General features: G+C 47.7%; 1 protein-coding gene across 5 annotated transcripts in view; it reads left to right on the top strand.

Moving 5' to 3' along the window:
- Positions 1 to 12270, top strand: part of AGPAT1 (1-acylglycerol-3-phosphate O-acyltransferase 1) — a 42759-nt gene that overhangs the window by 18827 nt on the left and 11662 nt on the right. For 4 of the 5 annotated variants that reach the window (XM_083426591.1, XM_083426595.1, XM_083426592.1 and 1 more), the window contains exon 2: positions 10752 to 10941. In XM_083426591.1, the coding sequence (XP_083282717.1) occupies positions 10752 to 10941 (190 nt within the window). Of the gene's footprint in view, positions 1 to 6667; positions 6713 to 10751; positions 10942 to 12270 lie in introns of those variants that run through there. The other variant, XM_083426593.1, reaches the window with a different exon arrangement.

Raw genomic sequence — 12270 nt, 5'->3', positions numbered from 1 at the left:
TCTGATTGGCACAGGCGCCCCGGAATCAATAGCGGGCACCCGACGTTCGGCTTCCAAAAAATGTTCAGAAACTGGAACATTTACTTCCAGGTTTTCGGCGTTTGGGAGCCAAAATGTTCGAATACCAAGGCGTTCAAGAATCAAGGTTCCGCTGTATCAGTACAGTGGTACCTCGGGTTACATATGCTTCAGGTTACATACACTTCAGGTTACATACACTTCAAGTTACACATGCTTCAGGTTACAGACTCCGCTAACCCAGAAATAGTACCTCGGGTTAAGAACTTTGCTTCAGGATGAGAACAGAAATCGCACAGCGGCAGCGGGAGGCCCCATCAGCTAAAGTGGTGCTTCAGGTTAAGAACAGTTTCAGGTTAAGAACAGATCTCCAGAACGAAATAAGTACTTAACCCGAGGTACCACTGTAATTGTATTATAATTTGGCATTGTTATAATGAGGCTATTATTGGATTATTGTAATTGAAAATTAATATATTTATTTCTAGAGTGCAGTGCATGCGTTGCTTGGGGGCAGGCTGTTCATGTGTTTGTATGGCGAGCCTCGGATCTGGCCTGCTGGGGCTTTTCCACTGTCATCAAAGACCTTGTTAAGCTTGGACACAAGGACGCTGCCTTGTACTGTGCCGACCTAGTTCAGAACTGTCAGTCCTGACTGATAGAGGTTATTCAGGGGTTTCAGACAAAGGTCTCTAAACCTGGGGCTTTGGCACACAAAGCGAATGCTCTCCCACCGAGCTGCAACCTCTTTGTGCCCTTGTGTTTTCTTGTGTTTTTCTTTCTTTCTTCTAAACTTATGTGACTAGGCAGAGTCATAGCTGTCAACTTACAGATTTGAAAATAAGGGACCAGCAGCCTCGAAAATAAGGGACCAGCAGCCAAAATAAGGGATTTTGCTTAACTTATACATGGATCCGGCACTGATGGAGCCATGCTGCTTTGGCTGCCACTGACTGTGTTTTGCAGGGGGTTGGACTAGATGATCCTAAGGGTCTACAACTCCCACCAAAGAAGAGTGGCAGACAAAACTGATGAACGACGTCGAGCTGGCAAAGCTTACAGGCAGAATTAGAAACCAGGAAGAGGACCTCTTTAATAAAGAATGGGGAAAGTTTATAATTTAGTTGAAAAGCTATCATAAAGAGTTACATACATTGGTGGGATTGACAGAAAACTTGTAGTAAAAATTTGAACTATGGATGGACAAATGATTTATAAAAATAGAGTTATGAAAGGGATGCAGAGGGGGAAATCACTACATTAAGATGCTGCACAGGTTGGAGGGTATGCTGAGCAGCACGTCGGGGCTGCAGTCATCCTGGGGTGAGGAGTTCCATCGGCCCTTCCCTGCCCGAGAGAGAGAGAGGGAGGGAGGGAGAGAGACTCTCGCCCACGCCGCCTGTGAGCCCGGTATGAGGCGGTTGCGGTGCCGCTGAAGCGCCGCCCTTCTGCGTCCCTCCCCATCCCCTCCTCTTCCTCTTCCCTCAGGTTGCCTCCTCAGCCACCGCCACTGCCGCCGCCTCCGGCTTCCCCTGGCAATGCGGCGGATGTCTCGCAAGAGAGGGGCTGTCTGCCCACCCACCACCACCCGTCTCCTCACGACGTGCCCCTGAGGGGGAAAAGGGAGAGATGGAGACACGGCAGCTCGTGCGTGCGCTCTCTCTCGCGGCGGAGGACCCCGAGCAGCTGCTTCCCTCCCGAGCATGAAACCCGGGAAATTTAAATGACATCATCAATAAGGGACAGCAGCGGGACACGGCCCTGAGATAAGGGAGTTTCCTGCCAAATAAGGGACGGTTGACAGCTATGGGCAGAGTGCATTGCCTTCCGTTCCCTGACAGACACGTGTTAACAATCTGCTGTAAAGCGGCAAGAACCGCCCTCCCTTGTGTGCCCTCAAGATCTGCACTTGGTTGGGCATGGAAAGAGGAGGAGACAAAAGTTACGTTTTGTCAGTATACCTGAAGGAGCGTCTCCACCCCCCATTGTTCTGCCCGGACGCTGAGGTCCAGCGCCGAGGGCCTTCTGGCGGTTCCCTCATTGCGAGAAGCTACAGGGAACCAGGCAGAGGGCCTTCTTGGTAGTGGCACCCACCCTGTGGAACGCCCTCCCATCAGATGTCAAAGAGATAAACAACTACCTGACATTCAGAAGACATCTTAAGGCAGCCCTGTTCAGGGAAGTCTTTAATGTATGACATATTACTGTATTTTTGGTCTTTGTGGAAGCCGCCCAGAGTGGCTGGGGAAACCCAGCCAGATGGGTGGGATACAAATAATAAATTATTATTATTATTTATATACGTTGCGCAGACAGGGCTGGCGCAGCGTTTGATGCAACCCGCAATGCCTTAACAGCCAAAGGCTGGGGTTCGGGACGTGTCTTCAGCATACGGCTGTGCGGTGGGAATGCCAGAAGGCTGCAAATTTAGGGGCTGCCACAGCCTTCTAACAAATCTCCAGATTGGTGAGGTGAGGAAAAGGAAGGGATCTTTCCTTTTGCACGAGAGGAAGTCTTTCTACTCATGTAATGGCTTTCTTGGAGTCGGCCCATTAATGTGTCCTCTGTTCTACTCTTCCCGTGAGTGAAAGAATTATAGAATTTTGGCGGTGGAAGGGTCTGCAAGAGTCATCGAGTCCACCCCCTGGAATTCAAGAATCACAGCTAGGGAATCCCAGACTGCCCTCTTTCCGCCTTTCTTACAGATGCCCCTTTTGAATCTCTGCTTCTCCGAAAGCTCCTTGAGAAATTTTAGTTTGTTTATCAAGAAACAGCCCACAAATAAAAAATTAGTGTTCAGATTTGTCTACCTAGGCTCCCCCCAGCTGCGTACCCTCCAGATGTTTTTGGCAGAAGATGTGGTTCAAAGCATCAGGAGGTCACGAGGTGTCTAAGGCCGAGACGCACCGTCCACACTGGAGTTAACTCTTTATTAGAAAAAAGGCGGTCTTCCCAGACTAATGAAGAGCATAGCAGCTCATTCTCAGTAGGTCTGGCCCCATGAATCAGTTGCTGAGGCTGAAGGTCTCCCCGCAGCCGTCTAAAAGTTACCGCCTCTCCAGGGTTTCCCCCCTGCAATCGGAGACTGCGCTTACCTGCAGCCAACATCTCCTCTGCTCTTTTCATGCCTCTCTTGGTCCTGGGAAACCAGAGGGGAGGAGAGCTTGTCGCAGCAGGAGGGGGAGACTCACCTCTGCCTCTTGACCTCCTCTCCTGCTTCTGATTCTGGAATTCTTTCTGCCACCGACTCCCCCCACTCACTATGCCCTGGTACCTCCCCAGCTTCAGACACCACCACCTCCCAGTCTTCTCCCTCTGACCACTCATCGTTGTCCCACCACCTCTCCCCGGGCTCTGTGCTTTCCCGCCCCTGGTGGTTTCTCAGCTTGTTCCTCCCATCATTCCTCTGCGTCTACCCAGCCCATGACTTTACGCTGGGGTAAGGCTGCTTTTTGCGATGGTTTGCTCTGTTCCCAAGATCTCAGGCCTCTACCGTCTCTGGAGCCCTCAGTGGCAGTTGTGAACGTAACTTAAGCGCAGAAGCTTTGGTCCCCAACTCTTTTCTTTCTTTCTTTCTTTCTTTCTTTCTTTCTTTCTCTCTCTCTCTCTCTCTCTCTCTCTCTCTCTCTCTTGCATCTGGCCATAAATCCTGAGCTGGGACTCACAGGGAAAGGCCAGGCCTCTGTCTGCGCTCAGGAATTGGATTGGGCAAGTTTGGTGGAGGAACAAGCTGCTCCGTCTTTGTGTGTGTTCCTCTTCCAAACTGCCTCATTAACATGATCATAAGAGGACAAATCAGTTAACACCTGCCCGCGTTATCTCATTTCTGGCAAGTGTCTCTGTCTCTTTACCAATCTTAATCCTTTAAAAAAGAAAGGGGAAAAAAGGAGGAAAGAAATGTGTTTGGAAAATGGAAGACGCGAAGCCCAGGATCCCAGTTGTTGTTGTTATTCTTCTTGGGCCACTTGTAGTGGTTAAGAGCGGAGGACTCATAATCTGGTGAACCGGGTTCGCGTCTCTGCTCCTCCACATGCAGCTGCTGAGTGACCTTGGGCCAGTCACACTTCTCTGAAGTCTCTCAGCCCCACTCACCTCACAGAGTGTTTGTTGTGGGGGAGGAAGGGAAAGGAGAATGTTAGCCGCTTTGAGACTCCTTCAGGTAGTGCTAAAGCGGGATATCAAATTCAAACTCAAATTCTTCCCGTTGTGGTCCTGGTAGATGCCTAGGTGAGCATGGCTGCCTTGTTCTCTGCCCTTTGCTTCTCTGAACAACCTGCTCCTGAGCATTTGCTGTTTCCATAGTTCTTCTTGTTGGGAAAGATGGAGGGCACAAGGAGAAGGGGACGACGGAGGACGAGATGGTTGGACAGTGTTCTCAAAGCTACAAACATGAGTCTGACCAAACTGCGGGAGGCAGTGGAAGACAGAAGTGCCTGGCGTGCTCTGCTCCATGGGGTCACGAAGAGGCGGACACGACTAAATGACTAAACAATAGTTCTTCTTTGGCGATCACTCGTAGCTGAGTAAGATTGTCTTCCATAAACACAGTTTTAACAATGAGTCCGTAAGTGATTGTGGAGGCCAATTCTGGATCCACACTTCCTTCCACAGTGGGGACATTGGTTTCCGGGCGGGAGTTGATCACGGTGTGGATTTGCCAAGCGTGCCTTCCTCTTAGCACGTTTCTCCCTTGCGTCCTGAGCTTGAGTGTCTTCACAGCCCATGACACCTTTGGTAAAGGCTGTTCTTCAACTGGAGCTCTCGCAGGCCAGTGTTTCCCAGTTGTTGGTGTTGATACTACATTTTTTTAGATTTGCCTTGAGAGAGTCTTAAAACCTCTTCTGTTGACCACCAGCATTACGCTTTCCATTTTTAAGTTCGGAATAGAGTTGTTGCTTCGGAAGAGGATAACCAGGCATCCGTACAACATGACTAGTCCAATGAAGAAAGGGGACCCCGGGGTCATCTAGTCCAACCCCCCTTGCAATGCACCCATGGCAGATGGCGATCCAATTTCTGCTTTAAAACCTCCCAATGGAGCCTGTTCCACTGTTGAATTGCTCTTACTTGCAATTCCGCCCCCAGTAGTATTGGCTCAGAGCTGCACGCTGCAGTTTCACAACTGATTTATCCATGCCGCCTGGCAGTTGTTCACGCTGGAATATGTTTCCCAGAGACAAAAGCACCTGCCCTTTGTTCCACAGAAGACATGTGAGACTGAATCAAAGGCACATGTGTTTGCCGCTTTCCCCTTCCAGTGAGCACTCAGGGCTGATTTCCTTCAGAATGGAGAGGTTTGATCTTCTTGCAGTCCATGGGACTCTCAAGAGTCTCCTCCAGCACCATAATTCAAAAGCATCAATTCTTCGGCGATCAGCCTTCTTTATGGTCCAGCTCTCACTTCCATACATCACTACTGGGAAACATGGTTTGGTGAAATCCCAGTGTACGCTCTTTAGGAAATGCGATTGCGAATTTCTTTGTGACTAGATGACCTTTGGGCTCCCTTCCACCTCCTAAAGCATTCATCCTCCTCCTTGTTGTCTTCGGACTCGTCGGAGGATAAAGTTGATGAATGCTCACCATTTTCCCATTCAGAATCAAGTGTGATCTACCCATTGCTCAGGTTGTGGCGTGCTGCAAAAATGTGGGGTTTGTTCTGCAAAACTATTACAAAACTTTGGCCCGGGTTTGGAGCAATTCGGATCATTTTGGGGTTTTGGGTGTTAAATATAAAACCCGGTTTGATATATCAGTTGCTCAGGGTTGTTGTTGGGGGTGTTTTTTGGGAGGGGTGGTGGCTGCAAAACACGAAGTTTGCACTGCAAAATGCTACAAAGCCCTGTTTAGGGACGTTTTTAATGTCTGGTGTTTTATTGTATTTTTAATATTTTGTTGGAAGCCGCCCAGAGTGGCTGGGGAAACCTAGCCAGGTGGGCGGAGTATAAATTAAATTATTTATTTATTTATTTATTTATTTATTATATTTCAAATTGTTTGTGTGGCGCTAGATCTTCGCCACTGCCTTTTTTTTTTTTTTAGCCTTTGGTTAACCAACCAAATATTTCCATGTTTCTGCCATAAAGTTCTGCCAACTCTTTCAGCGGCAGCTCTGTGCTGGAATCTACAGCTTCAAATGCCGCCTCTGGGCTGGAGGGGATAAGTTGGAAATCTCACTATCTCTGGCATGAAGCAGGAATCTGTTTCCTACATTCCATCCCAATGTGTGTATTCCCCCCCTCCCCCTTCTTATCTCTTCCTCTCCCCATTCCCAGGTGGCCTTTGGCATGCCTTTGGCATGCTGGGATCTTGCTGGGGCAAGTTTCCAGCTTGGTTTTACCCAAGACAAATGACACTGAACTCTGCGTTCTTCTCCTATCCCCTTTGATGAAGCCTCTGTTCCTCTCAGGATAATGACCTGAGCTTCTGCCAGAAGCGAAGTCTCCAGGCAAAGCCTATTATTAATATTATTATTATTATTGCCTGGTCCTGCCCACCTGGAATCTAAAAGCCAGAGGCGGCTCCTCCTCCTCCTCCTCTTATTGCAGTTGGTCAGAAGGTTCATTCCCTTTGATCAGACCGGATCCTCAGTCCGATATACAGGTATTCATTTCCTCACTTGCCTGAGTCGGGAAGTTGCAGTTCCTTCTGGTGGGGAAGAGACATTTTTCTTAAGCCATGTGGTGCCATTCAGGTATGTGAGGATGAACTTAAGCTCCTTGGAGGAAGGGGTAGCTCCGGAAAGGGCCTTTTCAGTGCTGGCCCCGACTTGGTGGAACGCTCTGTCCCAAGAGACTAGGGCCCTGCGGGACTTGACATCTTTCCGCAGGGCCTGCGAGACAGAGCTGTTCCGGCTGGCCTTTGGTTTGGACTCAGTCTGACCCTTATGTTTCCCTCCCCTTATGGTTTTGATATATGGGCTACTTTTAAAATGAGGCTGCATTTTAAATTGCATTTTAACCTGTACAGTGGTACCTCGGGTTACATGCGCTTCAGGTTACATACGCTTCAGGTTACAGACTCTGCTAACCCAGAAATAGTACCTCGGGTTAAGAACTTTGCTTCAGGATGCGAACAGAAATCTTGCTCCGGCGGCGCGGTGGCAGCGGGAGGCCCCATTAGCTAAAGTGGTGCTTCAGGTAAAGAACAGTTTCAGCTTAAGAACGGACCTCCGGAACGAATTAAGTTCTTAACCTGAGGTACCACTGTATTTTAAATTGGGTCCCCACCCCCCATTATGTTTTTACTGTAATTTTACTGATGCTAGGCATCCTGAGCCCAGCTTGCTTGCTTATTTACTTACTTACTTACTTAATTGAACCCGAGACTCTTAATCATGTGTCTGGGCCCCAAAAGATTCCTGCATTGCAGGGGGTTGGACTAGATGACCCCTGGTGTCCCATCCAGCTATATGATTCTATGAAACAAAATACAAAAGTTTAACTGTATACCCTGTGCCATCGCTATACTAATCTCAGTGTGTCCGCTTATAGGGTCTTGTGACAGTCTTCTTGTTTAGCCACTTATTTAGAGAAATGTTTGGTTTTGAGGAAACTGACCTAATATGTATGCATTTTGCATGAATCAAATTGTATTATACTCTTTCCCCACCATCACCAATTTGATTTGAAAGCTTTTTAGTTGTGTTTGTGTTTAATTATTACTTTGGTTTGGTTTGTGTTTTGATATCGTTTAGCTCCTTTTGGCTCCCTATACTCCCCCCCCCCCTCAAATGAATAAGGGAAAAACTGTGGAGGGGCAAGCGGGGTGGTCATTGGTTTGGAATGTTCTTGTTTTTATTATGCAGTTTATGTTTTTATCTTCTGTTTTGATGGTGTGAACTGCCCTGAGATTGACAGATGAAGGGCAGCATACAAATTTAATAAAAAATAATGCTCATGACAGTATGAAATAGCGTTGAGATCTTCATCATCATCATCATCATCATTTATTATTTATACCCCGCCTATCTGTCTGGATTTCCTCAGCCACTCTGGGCATCTCTGAATTAAGAGCACAATAAAACGTCAAACATTAAAAACTTTCTGATACAGGGCTGCCTTCAGGTGTCTTCTAAAAGCTGGATAGTTGTTTATTTTCTCGACATCTGATGGGAGGGCATTCCACAGGGTGGGTGCCACTACCGAGAAGGCTCTCTGCCTTCAAACATAACTTGTTCATGGAAACAAATTATTAAGCAATGGCAAAAATAGGCTACAAGAATTTAAAATGAAGAAATTGCCCCCCCCCCCTAAAAATAGACACCTTCTGTTCTGAAAGCCAGGATTAGCAGTGTTTCTATAACATTCACTGATAGCTGTATTACCAACGTGCCTCTGGAAGTTGCCAGGTACCCCTCTGTGGGGAGGTGGCCTCACAACTTAGGGGCTGCCACAAAACAGGTCTTCTCCTGGGCCACCCCTACCCTCCAAGCCTCTGAGGGTTGGGAAACAACCAAGAGGGTTTATATAACATGTAAGCACCTTGAATTGAGCCCGGAAACAACCAGTGTCACTGTTTTAAAACGGATGTTGTGCGAGATGCAAACGGAACCGCAGCTGGTAATCTGGGCGCTGCATTTTGGACCCCTTGGAGTTTTTGAGCCGTCTTCAAGGGCAGCCCCATGTAGGCTGCTCTGCAGTAATCTAGTCTGGAAGTTACTGCAGCATGCAGTACAGTGGCCAAGTATCTGTGCCCCCAAATGGCAAACTCTCAGGAGCTGGGAAAAGGCACGCATGTGGGTGGGTGGAGAGAGATAGGGCACAAAGGAACGCAGGGCATAATTTGGCAGCTTGCCTCCTAGCACAGTTGGGTTGCTGGATTCCTTGATGTGGGGTTGCAAAACTGATTTCCTGGGCTGCTGCCCAGCCTGCCTGTCAGCCGCCCTGAGCTTTTCCCTCCATCATTGCTCCCTCGCGTCAGTGCCCTGCACTGCCTCTCTTGTTTTTCAGTTCACATTAGCAGGATGCTTTTGAATGACCAGGCTATGGTGTACATGTTGCAATAGTGGTGTGGGAAAGTGGAGGGTATGTGTGTGTGTGTGTGTGTGTGCTTTAAAGCTAAAAAATAAAAGGTAAAGGACCTCTGACAGTTAAGTCCAGTCGCAGATGACTCTGGGGTTGCGGCGCTCATCTCGCTTTACTGGCCGAGGGAGCCGACGTTTGTCTGCAGACAGTTTTTCTGGGTCATGTGACTAAGCCACTTCTGGCGAACCAGAGCAGCGCACAGAAACACCGTTTACCTTCCCGCCACAGCGGTACCTATTTATCTACTTGCACTTTGCCGTGCTTTCGAACTGCTAGGTTGGCAGGAGCTGGGACTGAGCAACGGGAGCTCACCCCGTCGCGGGGATTCGAACCGCCGACCTTCTGATCGGCAAGTCCTAGGCTCAGTGGTTTAGACCACAGCACCACCTGTGTCCCTTTATTTTCAAGCTAGATTGTGCTAAAAATCTTTGGAAATAATATTATTATTATTTATTTATTATTGAATTTATATACTGCCCTATACCCGGAGGTCTCAGGGCGGTTCACAGAAGAAAATAAAAGTATAAAACCACAAATATATATAATAAAAATAAAAACAGCAACTTGTTGGCTGGCTCTCATCCAGTCCTTTACCAAGGCAAGACAGTGGTCCAGAATAAATCTAGGACTCAACTACATTAGTCAAAAAACAGCATTTTGCATGTGTTAGAAACATGCAACACCAGATGGCGCCAGAGAGCAAAAAATATTCTATGCAATTTTCCATAGCGTTTTTCCCCCTGTGTGTGGATCCACTCCTGGTGAAATCTCAGGTGCCACATTTGTGTGTGTGTGTGTGTGTGTGTGTGTGTGTGTACTTGCAAGGAACTGCATAAAAACATCCTAGTCCTGCAGTCTTAGGACAGAAGCTTGCAAAATGAACCTGCCTCACTTGCTTTATCAGAGAAGATCTCTGGGTGTCGACTTTGGGTGGCCTCAAGGCAGAATTTTGATGGTTTGACAGCCCAGCAAAAGTCTGCCCATTCAAGAGGGGCTTATAGGTCTTCTCTGAGTGGGGAATGGTGCCATCTAGCTGTAGTTCGCTTTGCCATGCACCAGGCTTAAGCAGTGAAGATGCAGAAGGGTATATCGGAGTCATGATCGCACACGAGGCGCTGGGAGTCCTAGTTCAACGCTTCTTCTCTGTGCAGCTATGAGCTCACTTGAACGTCTTTGGCCAATCCCCATATCTCAACCGATGGCCGTGCCAACCCGAGAAGTGAAACAAACACAGTGTTATGAATTATTATGTATGCTGTAGTTTAATTTCATGATTTTGTTATGGATATACATTTTTACAGAAACTGCTTTTAGGGGGGTTGTGTTTGGCATTTAGAGCTTACAAGAATCCAAAATATCTATTAATGATGATTCTTTTGACCATTTTAATCTCTGAGTTTTTATCCATTTCGGTCTATTGCTATGCTAACTTTTTGACAGTTTTGATTTGTTGTCAATTTTATTTGTCGTGTCTTTTTGAAAGCTTCCTTGAGGGTTTTTTTTAAAACAACAACAAGCGGTGTATAAATATTATGAAAATTTATATGCTGTTCAATTGCAGCTGTCTCTCAGCAGTGTATGCTAAGTGTAACAAATACAACAGAGATAAAACAAAACCCAATGAAAAGCAAGCTATAAAATGGAAGAATGCCTTTAAAATGGCTGCTGAAATAGAAACGGAGTTAACTCTTTCCCTCCCCCCTGCAGGGACAATGGAGATTTCGCTGGGCCAGGGGCTCCTCATCTTGTTCCTGGTGGTGGTTCCGCTTCTCTACGAATGGAGTGCCACCTTCAAGTACTTCTGCAAGATGGCGTTCTACAACAGCTACATCCTCTTCCTGGCCGTCATCGTCATCCCTATTTGCGCAGTCCGTGGGCGCAACGTGGAGAATATGAAGTAAGCACAAGAATTTGTTTGTTTGTGTGTATTAGGCTCTTTGGGAGGTATTCAGTTATCTCATTCTGCGAGAGCAAGGATTTTCGTTCGTGCAGTGGGACTCCCCCTGTTCCCTTCCACCTTCCCCAAATCTGCTCCAGAGTGTGTGTTTTTTGGGGGGGAACCCCCTAGAACAGATTTAGGGGGCCCATGGGGGACAGAGGCTTGGGGAACATTGTTCTTCCATGCCAAAGGAAGTCCCTGTGCTGGGGGGATGTTCACAAAGCCAGCGCAATGGTGGGTGCAGCCATTGTTGTGTTTGGCCGGGGGGGGGCGGGACGGGACGACTCGTAAATCTTTTGTTGGAAGATTGGGCATGACCCTGCTTGCTGAGAGAGGAGGAAGAGGGGGAAGGAAGTCCAACTCAGAAATGTTAAATTGATTGCAAAGCTAATGAATTGTATAGACTTGAAAAGTATAAATTAAAACTTAAGAAGAAAAGAGAGAGTTTTTTTGCATGGGGTTAAGGCAGGCAGATGGGACGCAGGTGGCGCTGTGGGTTAAATCACAGAGCCTAGAACTTGCCGATCAGAAGGTTGGCGGTTCGAATCCCCGCGACGGGGTGAGCTCCCGTTGCTTGATCCCAGCTCCTGCCAACCTAGCAGATCGAAAGCACATCAAAGTGCAAGTAGATAAATAGGTACCGCTCCGGCAGGAAGGTAAACGGCGTTTCTGTGCGCTGCTCTGGTTCGCCAGAAGCGGCTTAGTCATGCTGGCCACATGACCCGGAAGCTGTACGCCGGCTCCCTCGGCCAGTAAAGCAAGATGAGTGCCGTAACCCCAGCGTTGGTCACGACTGGACCTAATGGTCGGGGTCCCTTTACCTTTAAGGCAGGCAGAGCAATGGACCTCCAGACTCCCAGACTATCCCTGTGCCTGTTAACCGGAAGGTTGGTGGTTCGAGACTGCCCAGGGACGGGCAGCCTCTGACCTATTTTCTGGCCTCCCTGTCCTTATGTAGCCTCTGACCTATTTTCTGGCCTCCCTGTCCTTGTAAAAATTCAGACGGCTATGTCTTAGGTTGCATCCTGTTTACAACTTTCTCACGCTTCCTCCTCAGACCTCAAGGTGAGAGGTCACCTTGAATCTATCATCGGAAAACAGCGAAGCAGGCATGGCTCCTTTTTGTCTTCGATTAGTTAGGTTAGAGCTAGACCACTTTTCTATCCAGGTTCTGATTTATTCCCAGAATAAAGCTATTTTCTTACTCTGTGTGCGAATTCAACAAGTAACGTATACTCTCTAACCAGATTCACACGTTGTACAGTGTACACTCTGCATGTCAAAGAG

Source organism: Podarcis tiliguerta (assembly GCF_965153285.1).
Source record: "Podarcis tiliguerta genome assembly, chromosome: 2".
Taxonomy (NCBI): domain Eukaryota; kingdom Metazoa; phylum Chordata; class Lepidosauria; order Squamata; family Lacertidae; genus Podarcis; species Podarcis tiliguerta.
Note: the sequence above shows the minus strand (reverse complement) of the source record. Positions and strands in the feature narration are given on the sequence as shown.